We start from the raw sequence: 16,743 nt of genomic DNA on the forward strand, positions 1-16,743 counted from the left end.
TAATAATAATAATAATAATAATAATAATATGCCACCCATCTCACTGGGTTGCCCCAGCCACTCTGGGTAGCTTCCAACAAAGTATTAAAACACAAAAAAACCCTCAAACATTAAAAACCTCACTGTACAGGGCTGAGAATATGAAAACAACACACAAAAATGCATTATATTAGGGGAAATTGCATTGCAAAAAATCTGTATGTTGGAAGAAATGTGCACTTAAAATGCTGATGGATGTTCATGATAACTTTTTTTAAAAAATGCAAACTGGATATGGAAATGTGGAGAACTGGATGTAAGATTGGAAAAATGAGAAATGGAGAAAACCTTAAATTGACAGATCCACCCAGCCCAGTGTGCGTGAAAGCAACACACTGTCTCCAATACAAATTACTTTTTAGAAGTTTGGAGACTTCTGCTTATTTCCCCAGTAGCTTGTTAGTGTTTATGGGATGGGACAGTGGGCAGAAGCAGTGGAAGCTGGCAAGGCGGTTTGTAGGCATAGGAACACAGGATTATACCAACTGCATGAGGGAATCAGACCATTAGCTCATATTATTAAGTACTGCTAGGGTTTCAGACAGGGAGGGGCCTTTCCAAGCCCTACCAGAAGATGCCAGGGATTGAACCTGGGACCTTCTATTTGCAAAGCTATTACTCTTCCCCTAAGCCACAAGTGGCCACTATGGCTGTGGGGACGGAATTCCCAGCTTTACCTTTCCGCAGTAGTGAAGTGGGCAGTGCCACAGGCCACTCTGTGAAATCACATGGTTCCACTTGACAGTTCTATTGGTGTGATCACATGCTTCTGATGCCAGTAGAGGCAACTATCCACTCAGCTGTGGCATCCTCCTCCTCAGCTGCTGCCTCCCAGTGCTGGAATAGTAGGAATTCCTCTTCCCTCTCTGTTGCCATACAGCTGCTGCACCCTGCAGACTGCCTCAGTAGCCATGGCATGTTCTGAAAACTCACAGAACATGTGGAGATGATCAAGTGTTCTTTATATTGAGGTTATTGTTCTATAGGTTAATAATGTCTTAAGAATATCATGAGAAGAACCCTTATAGATGAGAGCCATATACTCTAGTGTTCTGCATCCCCCAGTGGCCAACCAGAGATTACTGGCAAATGTGGAAGCATGAAGGCGATAACTTTCTCCTGCTGTTGATCCCAAGCAGCTTGTAATTGCTTATGAAAATGTGACCAGGTTAGCAATTCCCAGACAATTGTGCCACCAAAGAGGCTAAAACAAGATTGGGGAAACTGTGGGTTGTTGTTGGACTCCATTTCCCATCAGACCCAGACAACATGGCCAATGGCTAGAGGTGCTGGGAGTTCTAGTCCAGCAACATTTGGAGGTGCACAGTTTCGCCACCTCTTAAAAAACTAAGCCACCATTTTGGATATTTCTATCACTGAGTGGCTCTTAGAGCAATAGAGGCACATGCACCTGGTTCCCTGGTGTCTCTGCAGTGACTTCACCCCCAAGTGAGGAAGTAAGAGCTTCCCAGTATACATCAGCTCACTACAGATTGTCCCCCACAAACATTGGGATGATGGCAGTGAAATTCCAAGGTTATCCAGGTTCAAGTTACATATAAATACAAGGTGGTTGATGGTCCCGGGAGCACCCAAGCCAGTGTCTGACATGGTGCCAAGGATTTTTTACATTTTTTTTTGAGTAAAATGAGAAACCTTAAGCCAAAATGTATTTAAAAGTACCCCCTTACACACACACACACACACACACACACACACACACACACACACAAACTCTTAGAATTTCAGACAGACACACAAGTGAATTTAATCTTCAGCCTCTGAAACAAGCACACATCCAGAATCATTACAATTTCTCAGAGAGTGCAGGTCTGTTCACGAACCCCAACTAACTGGGCAAAGGGAATATAAGAAGCTGGAAGGGGGAGATAATAGTTGCAAGGAGGATGCATTAGGGAGAAAGTCAGGAATATGATGGAAATACAAGGGATGTTCAGAAGATCCACACATGCACAATGAATGTGTGATGGAGTAACAAAATGGCACCCACTAGCTACACCGCCTCCATGCTTACGCACCCCATGTGACTGCACATTTGGCCTTAGGGTGAATGGGTCTGCACACATGCATAGGACTACTACGACTGCACACAGACAGCCTGATTGGCCAGGGGTCTCATTAAAGTGGAAGAGCCCTACACAGGTATACAGGTATATGCCACCAGGGGCATAGCTGTGTATTGGTGTAGAGGGAGGCATGCCTAGTGGGCATGATCCTGCTACCCTTCTCCATTAAAGGGGTGGAGGTGTTATAAGCACCCATGAAGAGGCACACTTTTGAATGTGAATATGTCCCCACTTTGAATCCAGAAAGAACTGTATTCCAGAATAATTTATTCATTGTTTCGCAGGGAACGATAGCAAAAAGTGTTCATTTCTGTGCCAGATATAAGCAGCATTTCAGCAATAAATGACCTTGATTTTTTTTCTAAAGGGGTTAAAAGTATGTGTAGATATCTTGAAGAAAATTAGAAATAAAAGTTTCATAAAGTTTTTCAGAAGAAACCTACCAATCCTTGCTCTGAATCAAACCAAAATTCCTCCATTTATAAGCCATTTTCCCCAAAAAGTCCATGTCTCTCACAACCACCTTCATATCAAAGGCTCTATCATACTCCTATTCCTCTTATGGAGGGAGCTTAAAAGCAGGATTCTAATATTTCACATTTATGGGTTGTAAAAGAATTTTGAAGTATTCACTACCAGATTAATGTTGTGTGTGTACTACCAGCATTTTATTTGGCGCATCAGAATAATGGTTAGGCTGTTTGTGCTGTTTTACTAACATATCAATAAACTGGCAATTTGTTATACAGCCAAAAAAACAAGCAACCCAAAACTACAACCCAATGTAGCTGATGCTCACACCAACAACAAAGACAGATGTTGCTAATTAAGGGTGCATTAAAAAACAGTTAATACTGATACACCATTAAAGCCATATGATAATGAGACTTAAATCTTTAATCTGAAGGATCCATAAAAGCTGGGCATATGTGAATATTGCTACACTTATGATTTACAAAATAAAGTAAAATAAAATGGTTTGCTCGTGAGCTAAATCTTACAGGGTGTAAACAACTCCCTTTTATTACACACGCTGCAGTCATTTATTTAGCAGTGTTTCGTTGCAGTGAAGTTGCTGTTCTTTCTTCTTTTTCTTCGTTTAGCAAACATTCCACACTCCAAGTCTTGGAGATGAAGAGTTTGAGATCCCACCAATTACTCCACCACCTGAACTGGATCCCACCAACTTAGGGATGGCAGATATACTGTTGCCATTTCAAGGTCTAAGTGATCAGTTGGCTGCACAAGGGAATGAGTTCACACCACAGTTTCCACCGCAGAGCTTGGATCTTCCTTCCATTACAATATCTCGAAATCTTGTGGAACAAGATGGTATCATCCAAAGCAATGGGTTACATATGGTACGGATTTTTCCTTTCCTTTCCATTTGACTGCATAACTTCTCTTACTGCTGCATAGCATTGCAGTGTTGTGTACTGAGCCAAACATTTATGCTCCCCTGCCACCCCCTCCAATAACTTATCTGGGAAGCACATGAAAATAACATCCAGCTGCTAAAAGATGGTACTCCTTACACTCAATACAGCATCCTTATTTGTTGTCTTTTGTTGTAGTGACGCACAGTCGATATCACTAGTGTCTTGTGGCAGGATATTTTCATAAATTTTCAGTGGGCGCCATAATGTCTATTCACTTATTTCAGGGATGGTGAGACCCTTCAGCCCTTCAGATCTTGTTGGACTCCAGCCATCACCTGTCCCAGCAGGGCCAATGGTCAGGGATAATGGGGGTGAGAGTTCAACAACATCTGGAGGGTCACAAGTTCCCCATCCCTGACTTATTTCATTGCTTGGAAGGCTCCCAGCAGTAGAGAGAAAGGAGAAAGTTGCAGACTGCATATTCAGCGTCATGAGCTGGTGGCAAAGCATGAATCTGGAGCAAGGAAACCAGCAAGCCCAAATTCAGATGACACATGAAGCCAAACAATAGTTTAGTCCTGAGTAGCGCAGCAACAGGAGGAATTGGGGAAGCGATTGATAGCCACAGTCTCCTCTCTGGGAGCCTGCACATTCATAGTAAGCCACTGTTTAGCTTTACAGTGGTACCTCAGGTTAAGTACTTAATTCGTTCTGGAGGTCCGTCTTAACCTGAAGCACCACTTTAGCCAATGGGGCCTCCTGCTGCCGCCACGCCGCCGGAGCACGATTTCTGTTCTCATCCTGAAGCAAAGTTCTTAACCCAAGGTACTCTTTCTGGGTTAGCAGAGTCTGTAACCTGAAGCGACTGTAACCCGAGGTACCACTGTACTTAGTGTAATGTGCAAACCAGGACAGTGTTTTTAGCAATGCAGCTGAATTTGCGTTCAACCCATTTGCAAGGCACAGTAATGTGTATATTTGGTTGTATGATGTAATCTTCATTTGCAGAGATTACACCTCCTTCACACCTTAATAGGTGTAATAGCATTACTGTAAGGTACACCCTGATAGTTAATTTCTTATCCTCGCAGCTTTTTCTGTGGAGCAGAAGTGCTAAATATTTACTTTCCCCCCAGTATCAGCTGTAAGCAAGTAGAAAGAAAGAAAGAAAGAAAGAAAGAAAGAAAGAAAGAAAGAAAGAAAGAAAGAATAAATAATGTAAAGAGATAGGTGAAGCTTAAGGGCTGTGTTAGTTTTACTTAGTAATTAATGGACTTGTTACTTATGACTATTAATTTCAATGGGTCTACTCTGAGTAGGACTATCATTGAATGTAGTCCTGGATATTTCAAGGCAACAAAAGCTTGGGGTGTTGTGGTGGGTGGGTGGTGACTTGAAAAGCTCTTCTAAATTCTCCCCCATTTCATTCTGTTCCCTCTTGCAGTCTGAACATCTAATCTAAATTCCATAGATGTGGCGGTAAATGTCTCTCATCATTTATTGAAAATGTGCACTTTATTAAACTGATAAATATTTATTAATAATAGAATCCATCTTTAGATTGTATATTTCGTGAATTACCTTTCTTTAGAGCCATAACTTTTTTTTTATTACTGCAATAAAAAAAACGTAAAAGAGGCATTTTAACTATGAAATTTCATTTCATGGTCAATTGGGCTTACTGTATCTAAAAGAACTAAATATGGAGTCATAAAATAATTATGATATTCATCTACACTCTTGAACAATGTCTGCATGGAGCAGTATTCAGCTTGTCAAATCTTACTGCATTGTTGAGAAGTTGCTAATCGGTAATGATAGACAAGACCTAGATGTCTATAGAGGCAAGTAATACTTTTTCCAAACCGAAACCATTAGAATAACATAGCCCTTTTTTCTTTTTTTTAAGATACCAAATGAAATCCCAGCCACTTTTGGAAACATTACTGTGTTAGACAGCTTCACTGCAAATGATAGCTATTTTAATTGGATTTATAGATTGACCCTGTTGAAATGTCCAGTAGAATTTCACCTTGAAGAAAATGTCATGAAATTTTCAAGCACAAACAGAAGAAATGAAATGTACTTGGGCAGAGCTATGATTAATACAGTGTGTCTCTGGCTTTGTTCTGAGCAGTACCTGACATGTTCACCTATAAACTTGAATGCAAAATCGCCAGAGGCACGGGTAGAAATAGGTTATGTCAAGGTTCTCCGATGTTTCCCTCAGGGTGCGGAGTTGGCCAGCTACATAACAGTACTTTCGCAGGCTTCTCTTAGATTTGCTGCAGGAAGACTGCTGGAATAATAAATAATACTTTCCATTCCATTTCTGACTTAGGATTGCTATATCCAGCAATCCATTTTAAGTGCAAGCAAGCTGTTTTATTACCAAAGTATATGTAGCCCAGCGGTTATTAAAAATGAATGTATTGATGGATTAACAATTCTTCCTACCAGTAAAAAAAAGAAAAAAGACCTCCTGATGTATTGTCCTGCATTTCCTACCCAGCCTGTTATTGCTTTTGTTTATAGAAAAAGTGACAATTCGTCATGTTGCTGATTAGCTTCATTATTATTGACAGGATACAAAGGGACATTTATCTTAGTTTAAATGTATGCTATTACGTTGGGATTTCCCCCACTCTCCCCCGCCCCAAAACGAGGAAGCACAACAGAAAATGAAAGATAAAAGAAATGCACTGTGATTAGCATTTGCATTTTAATAATATGCTAATACCAAAAAAAATCAAGCTTCATAAATGAATTACTGGCAGGGAATGAACGAGTTCTAGCTTGAGTTCAGAAAAACACCTGGGACTTAACAAGATGTGGGAAAATATATAGACCTACACATAAATAGATGGAAATCAATTGCTATATGCTATCAAAAGTCATTACAGACTAAAGCACAGTTGACTGTTTAGATGATCACCTGAGAAATTATTTTAATCTACAAAGGGTGGCAATTCCATAGCACTGTTGCCTGTGCTCTATAGGGTTCCTTTTTATTCTTTTCTCTCCCCCCCTCTCCCCTTTAAACATCTCTCTATAATCTACCCAGCCTGCTGAGTAGCACTGACATCAGTAGTACATCAATTTCAGAAAGTGGATTATTTTTACTAGACAGCTATTGTGACATATTGGGTCAGTCATAAATGAAAGATATTCATGCAAGCATGCAATACTTGTAATGAAGTCTCACTCTGACCTTCTGTATGATTGATTCTGTAATTTAGTTTTCTCAGGCACTGCCTGAAATGAAATGAAATCATGTTGAACAAGTTTTGAATACCCACAGTGCATCAGGAGAAGAAAAATCTGTAGCCCTAGAGGCTTGAGAGAGAGCAGCTGAACGATTTATCTCCATGCTATTATAGCCTTTGCCAGCATTCAACATTTTCTCCTTCTTTTTTTTCTTCCTTATTTGGCTTAAGTACTTAATTCTGCAGGTAGCTGTAAATGGGAAAATAAAATGCTGTTCAGATTTAAAATGACAGGACAGGAGTATGTGCAAGGGACTGATAAAATATCTTGAATAGAACTGACCTTTCATGTTGCTGAAAGTTACTGGGGGATTCATCCTAATAATTACCATATAGATTATTTTTTATTTCTTTCCTGCAATGAAACATTTCAGAGAGCAGTGGTGCTGATTGAATGAAAATTGAACTTGTTAACATTCTTTTCAGCTTAGCCTGTTGTACATAACAGAAGGTTAGCTTTGATGAATTTCGAAATTCCCTTTCTGATATCTAAGAAACAGACGGTAAAATAATTGTCTCTTTTCAGCCTGCATTTATTTTTCACTGCCTTAAAAAAATACCTCTGGTTAACTCTACAAAAATAGAGTTAACTGTAAGTACATCATTTTTTGGTATATCTCTGTGTAAAGAAGTTCCTATATGAAAATGTGATAATCATTATTCTGCCACAAAAATGTATAGCAGAACTTCACTTTGTGTTCAAAATGTTTAGATTAGATTTGATTCCACCCACACCTTTTTTTTATTCTTGAACACATGACTGTAATTGTGCACTGGAAATTTTTAGTTCCTGCTCCCACTACTTTGAACAACTCTCTCTTACATCCTATCACAAAGAACCTGCTAGGACACTGCTGTCATCTATTGATGTTCTCCTTGATCAGAGGTGAGATGGATGGTGACCCAGTAGAGGACTTTTTCACCTGTGGCACAATGTTGGCTTTCTATCCCCACAAAAGCTTACCTAGTGCCTACATTGCTCTCTGTTGTTGTAGTAGTTGTTGTCTGCCCTTCAGTGAAAGTTCCCAGTAAATGTTTTGTTCTTGTTCTAAATTCTCCCAGACCCTGCAGGTATCTTAAACAAATTTGGGAACTCTGCAGCCTCCTTCTTTAATGGTACAGTTTACTAATTTTTATTGTTTTATCATGTAAACCTCCCTAGAATCAGTGCTGAATGCATAAAGATTCTTAAATAAAATTCTTAATGATGGGTTGCATCTAATGCATTTCCACTGAAATTAATGTGCATGATTAAAAGACCATTCATTCCAATGGGTTTATTCTGTTCTTCACCATGTGCATTGAGCAACTGAAGAAAACAAATCTGATGCTCCCTGGATCTCATTGTTTTTTGATTTTGTGGATCCTAGTTGATATATTTATCACAATGCTAAGGGACAAAAATTGCTAATATAAATAGTATATAAGATTAAAGGATTGCTAGCATCAGTCACTCACAATGCAGTCCATGCCTAGTCATCAGTCCCACTGAGTTCAACAAGGCTTATTCCCATGCAAATGTGGATAGGATTTCAGCAACTGAAATCTTATATACATGCAATGATGTAGGTTTTTCAGAAAAGAATAATAACATTTGGAACATTTTCTGAAAAACGTTCTCATGCAAATTAGGCTAATTAGCAAATGGCAGTTTGCACTGGGAAATTTTCAGTTTGCACTGGGAAATTTTTGATGTTCTAGAGACCCATTTAATTTTGTATGCTTTTTTAATTTGTATTCAGCCAACAACCTAAAACTTTGAAACTGCAAAACTTGTCAAATATTATATTTGCAATTGGCATCCATTCATTGTTACTAATGAACTTATGAAATGTAATCTGTTACATGATGAAATAACATATTGGAATATTTACTATTACACCCCATATCACTGTACACACTTACCTTGGAGTAAGTCCCATTAAATACAGTAGGAGTTACTGCTGAGTAGGAATGCATAGGATTACACTGCTGTAAACAACCTTTAGTATTTCACATAGATATAATCATATGAAGGAAAGATTTTTAATTTTATTTAAAAGGCAATTTAAATATAGACATTTATAATCCAGATTCTTGATTTAGCCTTTCAGTAAAGCAAGGAATTTAAAATTACCAATATGTTATGTCAAATCTGTCAGATAGGCATGGTTTCAGGTTATTTTCCTTCATAAAATGTGCATTTTATTCATTCTAATTTTATTTACAAGGAAACTCCCACAATTTATTTTTAATATCCATATTACGATCTTGATATGAATAGGGGAAAAGAGAGGGACTGTGATTACAACAGAGTTACAGCAGTATTGTTTACTATATTACAAATAAAACAGTTATTTCATGGTTCATTAATGTGTTTAGTGCCTGGAACTCTTTATTAAAAGAAGCCTTTCTTGTTGTTAAGAACATGTTTATTGTCATCATTAAGAGGGGGAAACCCAACTAATTACTGAATTCAATCATTTGTTCATTTATAAGGATGGTGGTTTCTCACCTGAGGAGGCACTTAACAACTCAGTGTGGCATTTTATCATCAGACACCAATCAGTTTAGTTTTGTTGTTTAGAGAAAGAAGTGACATGATAGATGTTTAAAAATGAATGCATGGCATGGAGAAAGTGAGTAGAGATAAGTTCTCCCTTTCTCATAAACATACAATGAAGCTGTATGATGGAAGGTTTAGGGCAGATAAAATAAGAGTACTTTCTCACATGGCACAGACTTAAAACTATGGAAATCACTTCCAAAGGAGCCAGTGGTGATGGCCTCCAACCTAGGTGCCTTTAAAAGAGGATTAGACAAATCCATGGAGGAGAAGGCTATCAACATCTACTGGCCATGAAGGCTGAGTTCAACTTCCTTTGTTGGAGGTAGTACATCTCTGAATACCAGTTGCTGGGAATCACAGGTGAACAGAGAGATTCTAATTAAAATCCTCACTTAGCTATGAAGTTCAATAGATTATGGAGAATGGTTATGAGAAGGAAATGGGTGGAAACTATGCACATCGCCCTGAGGTACTTCAGGGAAAGTTATAATAAAAATGTAATAACATAAATAATCCTTTTTTTTAAAAAAAAAGTCAGTATCATTGTTTTATAACAAGAGCTTTTTAAATATTGCACATATAAAATCTATTGGTGATTATTTTTGTTCTCATAAAAAATAGTCAATTCTCACCTGGTGCCACTGTCAACCATGGCACTTTTCTTTCCCACCCTTACCCACAGCCAACAAACAAAAATGAGATGTGGTTTTTAGTCACAGGATTAGAATGATCTGAGAAAAAGCTTCAGAAAATGGCATGTGCACAGTTCTTCTGAGAACAGTGAGCCACATACTTTTGTGGAACTTATCCCTATCAAGCTGGTTGTCCAGGAATACTTTTATTGGACATATAACATGCCACAAAAGGAATATACAGTGGTACCTCTGGTTGCGGATGGGATCCGTTCCAGAGGTCTGGTCGGATCCTGAGGTTTCCACAACCTGAGGACCGCTTCTGCGCATGCGAGTGCAGTGGTAGACCACTTCTGCGCATGCGCGCATGGCAAAACCCGGTAAAATACTTCTGCATCCTGAGGTTTACATAACCAGAGGGTTACATAACTGGAGGTACTACTGTACATCTCTGACACCTTTTTTGACAGATGAATTCAACAATACATCATAAAACCATATATCTATAGTAGGAACACCTACATATTTTATTTCTCTTTTGCATACCATGTATTTGGTAACCAGCAGTCTTTGGTAACCATCAGAGCAAAATGGATATTTGGCATATCTCTAGACTGAAGACAAGGGTGGTGTCCTACCAGAGTTAACTCCGGATGCCATCACACTGATAGGATAATGAGACTCCTACTTACCTCCCTTGACTGCACCAGTGGAGCCAAAAGAAGCGTATCTGCCAAGATGCTTTCAGTTGGCCTTGCTGCAGGGATTTGCTGGACAGTGTGCATACTGTCCTTGCTAAATTGCTCTGGTTCTTAAAAAAAGAAAAGAAAAAAAGCAGCCTGTTATTTATTTGCTTTGATTTATGGCACTTCTGTGCTGCCCCATAATGTAAAAGTTCTCTGAGCAGTTTGCAATAAGTAAATAAACCCGACTGAAATAAAAACTGAAGCACAAACCTATTTAAAAATGGGAGACTTATATAAAGGTGGCAAAACAGAACTTTCTGTACACCCCTCGCCCCCATTAAAAACAGATTTAAAGATCAGATGCCCCGCATTAAAAGGCGAGTGAATAACAAAGTCTTCACATGGTACCAAAAAGACCACAAAAATGGCACCAGGCGAACCTCCCTGTGCTTCTAAGTTAGTTGTCACTGGCAGCAGGATGCTGCTCTTTTTGCAGAATGGCAAGTGGAAGTTTAACTGGGTAAAAGGTTAGCAAAAAATGAAAGCTGTGGAATAAGCACTGGGAAATCAGGAAGCCATTCCAACGGTTCCTGTTCCTTGAGGTTACTCTCATTTCTGTCACCTGTGTATTATGCAGTAATTCGAATCTTCAGTATTGTAGAACATGAAAAAATGGGGGGGGGGAAGCATTGACCCATAGATTTGCGAACACAGTGAGCCCATTCCCAAAATATCATTCTGACATTTGGAGAGGTGAGAACCTTGTAGGCAATTTTATTCAGGGCCAAATATTGGTTTGCCCCACTCAGAGGTGCACTTGAAAGGGTCAAGGGAAAGCAATTGCTGGTTTCCTTCTGCAGAACCACATGAGAGTTGAAACGTTCTCAGAACACTGAGATGCATACATTGTGCCCAGAGAGGCATTTCTTTCTGGGCTTTCGATTCGTGTGTGTCTTTATGGCAATGGTTTTTCCTTTTATTTGGGGATTGTTGTTGCTTTTGGTGATAGTCCAATTGAACAGAGCAGTGTTCTATTATTAGATTTTGCCAGAACATAGAATTCTTGCTTTTTATCAAGTATGTGACAATACGGAGTAGCCATCTTTTTTTAATGGAAGCAGTCAAGGCACAAACCAAATTTTAGAAGGCAAATATAAAATATACTACTGGGGAAACTGGGGTTCTTGTATCTGTTTTACTTCTGCATGTTTCGTGGCCAAAATAAAATTAGAAAATGGTATGAAAGGAATTTAAATCTAAGTAAATAATGGGCTGAGCTAAAATTGGTGATTTACTCCATTTGAAAGATCAATTACCAAGTTTTAATTAAGGTGCTTTTTATTGATTTATGCTTAATTCTTAATGTTTCGTTTCTTCCACGTTTGTTGTATTATATAGGTCTCTCTTGTTTTATTATTCTATACTGTGATTTACCTATCATGTTAAGCAATACTTTTAAATTGATTGATTTGATTTTGCCAGCTATTTAGAGTAAAAAAACCACAGAAATCTGCTAATCCAGGCCCCCAAAACGATTTGTTTAAAGACAGCCCACACAAGTTCAAAAAGTCAGGATTCAAAGAAACTGCATGTTATTCTGGTCCCAAATAATTTCTTCAGCCATGGTTTTTTAGTCTAAACATAGGGGATTATCCTGCCTTTAGACTTCCCATTTGGGCATATGATTGGGCACTGTAAAAACAGAATGCCAGACTAGATGGGCCATTGAGGATTTTCTTATGTTCTTAGGGTTCCATGTATATCAGTGCTTGCAGGATTGTAAGGAGACAAAGTTTAAAGTGGGTTTCTAAAGCAAAATTGTAGATAAATTTTAGCTAGCATCAAACTGTGCACTAGATTCTGGCACAAAGTGAACTGATCTTTAAAAAAAAATCTGGGTGCAGTGTCAGTACCTGTGGTTGTGTGGCAGAGACACACTCTGCATGCTTACATCTCTACTTAAAAGGATATCAGGTGGTACACCTGGGGAAAAAAATATCTGCTTGAAATCCTGGAGATCTGCTACTGGGGAAAGACATTGCTACACACAGTACTGTACAGATGAATTAATCATCATGATTCATTATAAGACAGTTTCATATATTCAGGATCCTGGGCAGTCTGCCACCCTGTCCTTTTCCACCTCTCCAGTTTCAAAATCAGTCAATGGCTTCAGGAGCCTTTTCAGTGTCAACATGGAGAATTGTTTTGTGATAGCCCTGAATCATAATTCTCCATTTACTTATGGCAACAGGGTCCCTGAAGCCCCCATACTTCCAGAACTGCAAGTTGTAGGCAGTTAACAACCAATCTTCCAGTGGCTTCAGGCTTTTTCAGGAGCCTAAATCTTGGCACATTTAACAAGACAAATACATGCTTTGTAAATATTTTATATTACTTTTTTGGCATCGTGTTAGATATTTACATCAGGTTGCTTGTATCCAAATGTGCAGGGCTAGATCTGCTGTAAAATCACAACTTGCTATGTTGCCACCTAAAGACTGGTGCAGTGTAGTTGCCTAAGGCATGAGATCCAAGCCCAAGCCCATGAATAGGTAAAAAATAGGGGAGTGTGAGGAAAGACTTGGGCTTTTTAGTTTAGCAAAGGATAGTGACTTACTTGCCAAGTGCCCCGGAAAAAAAATGGGACATTCAATTTTTTTCTCGTGAGATTGTGGCAGCTATTTTGACTAAAATGCTTTTAGGGGGACCATGATCTCATGTAGTGCCCAAAAACAGGCCCCGCAAAACCCCCCACTTTGGAGGGAGCGAGAGCACAGTGCAGGTCACATAACTTGCATGGCAGCACATTCCACTTTTTGATTAGAAAAAGTTGGATGATATGAAGCGAGTGAGGTGAGGAGACATGTTAGAGGTGTATGGAATTGTGCATGGTGAAGAGCTGTTGTTCAGTGGTAGCACATCTGCTGAATGTTTGAAGATTCAGCTCCTGAGTTAGAAGGGACCCAAGTTGGTCTGGCTTGGTATAAAGCTGTGTCCTGTGATCCTATACATTTTCCTCTCTTGGTTTGCAAGAGGATGAGAAGGCACCTTTACGGAAACTTCTAGTTCCTCCCTCAGTGTGGCCTCATGCCAATTTTACCTCACAGGATTGTTGAGAGGACTTTTTGGTTTTTTTCTTAGGGTGGCGAACTCATATGTAAAATCACTCTGAGTGCTTTGGGGAGCAAATGTAACAAATTTAATAAATACTTAAATACAACTTTAACCCATGCTAGGTTCAGGTAAAATTAATGAAGTGCCATAATGCAATACCCCACTTGACCTAAACAAAATGACTTTTGAGTAACTGAAAAGAGATGTAGAAACTGTGATCTAAAACTACCACTTAACTTATTTGTTGCTGTCAGGATGTGCTCTGCAAATTAGCTAAAAAGAAAAAAGGGATATGGCACTGTAATTAAATTGATTTATTTTTCTAGACCTCATTCAAGAAAATGAATAGATTTATTGAAAAACAGTCTTTGTTCATTAATTTTTGGAATAACAATGTGTAAGTTAAAGCCTTAACTGTATATGTGTGGGTGGGCTAGCATTATGCTAATTATGTTAATTATGTTCAGCTTTTATATCAAATATTACATCAAAATACAGATTTACTATACTGTATTATGTGTCCTCATATTTCCACCTCTGTAAAAATCTCCTTTTTGCAGCCCTCTGTAACTTTTCTCTCTTGTAATTATGTATTAGGCTACTGGGGTTTTGTTTGCATGTTGCCATGGGCAAATGCATTGCTGCAGATGTACAAGCACCTACTGAACTTTGGTGTAATGCAGTGATGGGGAACCTACAACCCTCCAGTTTTTCTTGGATTCCAAGCCCCATTAGTCTCAGCCAGCAGAGCCAGTGGTTAAGGATGATGGGATTTAGAGTCTAAGAACATCTGGAGGGCCACAAGTCCCCCACCTCTAATGTAATGAATTCAGGACGTTCTTAAGCTTCCCCCTGCAAGAAAAAAGTAGAGAAGGGAAGTATGAACAGGAGGCAAAAGCAGTACCATGCATTTCATCTTAGATGAAATGGTTAAGAATTCATAGACTTGCCTATGAAATTGGTTTCTGGGCCTGTTTAAGTCAGCAGAACTTAGCTTCAATAAAAGCCTCAAACTGAACCAAAATGACAAGATTTAGAGTAAAGCATTTGTTAAACCATGTCTTTATATTATGATTTATTTGAATAAGGACTAAGGGAAACCTCTTTTTGTGGCAGAGAAAAGAGCAGCTTTTATAGGTGAGAAACCACCAGGAAATAGCTCTCTGTATGCCTTGACACCCTACTCCCCCCCCAGCAAATAATTATTCTCTTCAAGTCTTTTTATTTTCTAACATTAAAAAACTCTTCCTTAAGGCAGTAGGACACTGTCTGCAGAATTGACAGTGGAATTGCGGGATTTGGGTGGGGTTATTTAATTTGTGGAAAGTGATATCCTTAAAAAGATTCTGAATGACTTCCAGATACCCCTGCCAATATAATCTGCTATTACAGCAGATGAATCTCAAGGGATGTCCAGAGCATTGTCTGGTCCTGTTGTGTTGGACGAATTTCAGTTCTTAAGGCTCAAGGATGTGGACAAGGTGCTTGGATCAGTCAGAGTGACTGGACCTTTACTCCTCTTGGCTGGCAAAAACTAATTCCTCCTCATGAGAAGGGGTGGTCCCTGCCTGCTTGAACTACTCCTCAAGAAACCCTCCCCGGATTCAGAAAACCTGAGACCAGCCCGTCTCCCCTTTTTGGGAAATGTTCTTGAGTATATGGTTGCAGACCAGATCCAGATGCTCTTGGAGGAAACTGATTTTCTAGATCCAGTTCAATCAGGGTTTAGGTCCAGTTTAGGCACTGGGGCAAGATGGTTTGAGGATATAACACCAATCCTAGCCCAACTGCACTGACTTCCAGTTAGTTTCTCAGCCAAAGTCAGAGTGCTGGTTTTGACCTATTGAACCCTAAATAGCTGGGGACTGCAATGCCTCAACGACCACCTCTCCCCATATGAACTAATCCAAACCCTACAATAATGATCGGAGGGTGGCAGCATGAGAATGGGCCTTTTCTGCAGTGGCTCCCTATTTGTGGAATGCTTTCCCAGAGAGGCTCACCTGGCTCCTTCATTATGCATCTTTAGGTGCCAGGCAAAAACATTTGTCTTTAACTAGGTGTTCAGCTGATTAACAGTCTGTGGCTTTTTCAAATGTGTTTGTGGGAGTTATTGGCTTGCCTTTGTTTCATTATGTATTTTGTATTCTCATTTTGTATTTTTCTGTTGTGAACCATCCTGGGGTCTTCGGATGAAGGGCAATATACACAAATTAATAATAACAACAATAATAATCCTAGGTGAGAGTTCCTTTATTATAAGCAGCAGTACGAATTCACAGGAAAAGTTACCCAGAAGGTAACTTCAACTCCTGTCTGGTTCAGATACATTTGTATTACAAGCTTTATTTGTTTATTTAGTTAGTTTGTGAATTTAACACTGGCAAACCAGAAGCAAAACATTCTGGGAATATAAATAGAGCTCAAGGCAAGCAAGGATTACAGTAATCATGTATCAGAATTATTGCATTATAACATTGGGACACAGGAAGTTCAAGGGGCTAGTTTTGATGTACAAAGTCATAATAATAATAATAATAATAATAATAATAATAATAATTTATTTATACCCCACCCATCTGGCTGGGCCTCCCCAGCCACTCTGGGCGGCTTCCATAAAAACCAAAAATACAGTAAAATATTACACGTTAAAAACTTCCCTGAACAGGGCTGCCTTAAGATGTCTTCTGAATGTCAGGTAGTTGTTTATCGCTTTGACATCTGCTGGATGGGCGTTCCACAGGGTGGGCGCCACTACCGAGAAGGCCCTCTGCCTGGTTCCCTGTAGCTTTGCTTCTCGCAATGAGGGAACCACCAGAAGGCCCTCGGCGCTGGACCTCAGCGTCCGGGCAGAATGATGGGGGTGGAGACGCTCCTTCAGGTATACTGGACCGAGGCCGTTTAGGGCTTTAAAGGTCAGCACCAACACTTTGAATTGTGCTCGGAAACATACTGGGAGCCAATGTAGGTCTGTCAAGACCGGTGTTAT

General features: G+C 39.3%; 1 protein-coding gene and 1 long non-coding RNA gene across 2 annotated transcripts in view; both read left to right on the plus strand.

Moving 5' to 3' along the window:
• Positions 1–16,743, plus strand: part of LOC309377186 — a 976,085-nt gene that overhangs the window by 163,964 nt on the left and 795,378 nt on the right. The window lies entirely within an intron of this gene.
• The window catches only part of TOX3 (TOX high mobility group box family member 3), a 107,743-nt gene that overhangs the window by 80,224 nt on the left and 10,776 nt on the right, over positions 1–16,743 (plus strand). The window contains exon 3 of the mRNA XM_081924055.1: positions 3,230–3,487. Coding sequence (XP_081780181.1) covers positions 3,230–3,487 — 258 coding nt within the window. The remainder of the gene's footprint in view (positions 1–3,229; positions 3,488–16,743) is intronic.

This window comes from Podarcis melisellensis (assembly GCF_964234715.1).
Source record: "Podarcis melisellensis genome assembly, chromosome: 8".
Lineage (NCBI taxonomy): Eukaryota > Metazoa > Chordata > Lepidosauria > Squamata > Lacertidae > Podarcis > Podarcis melisellensis.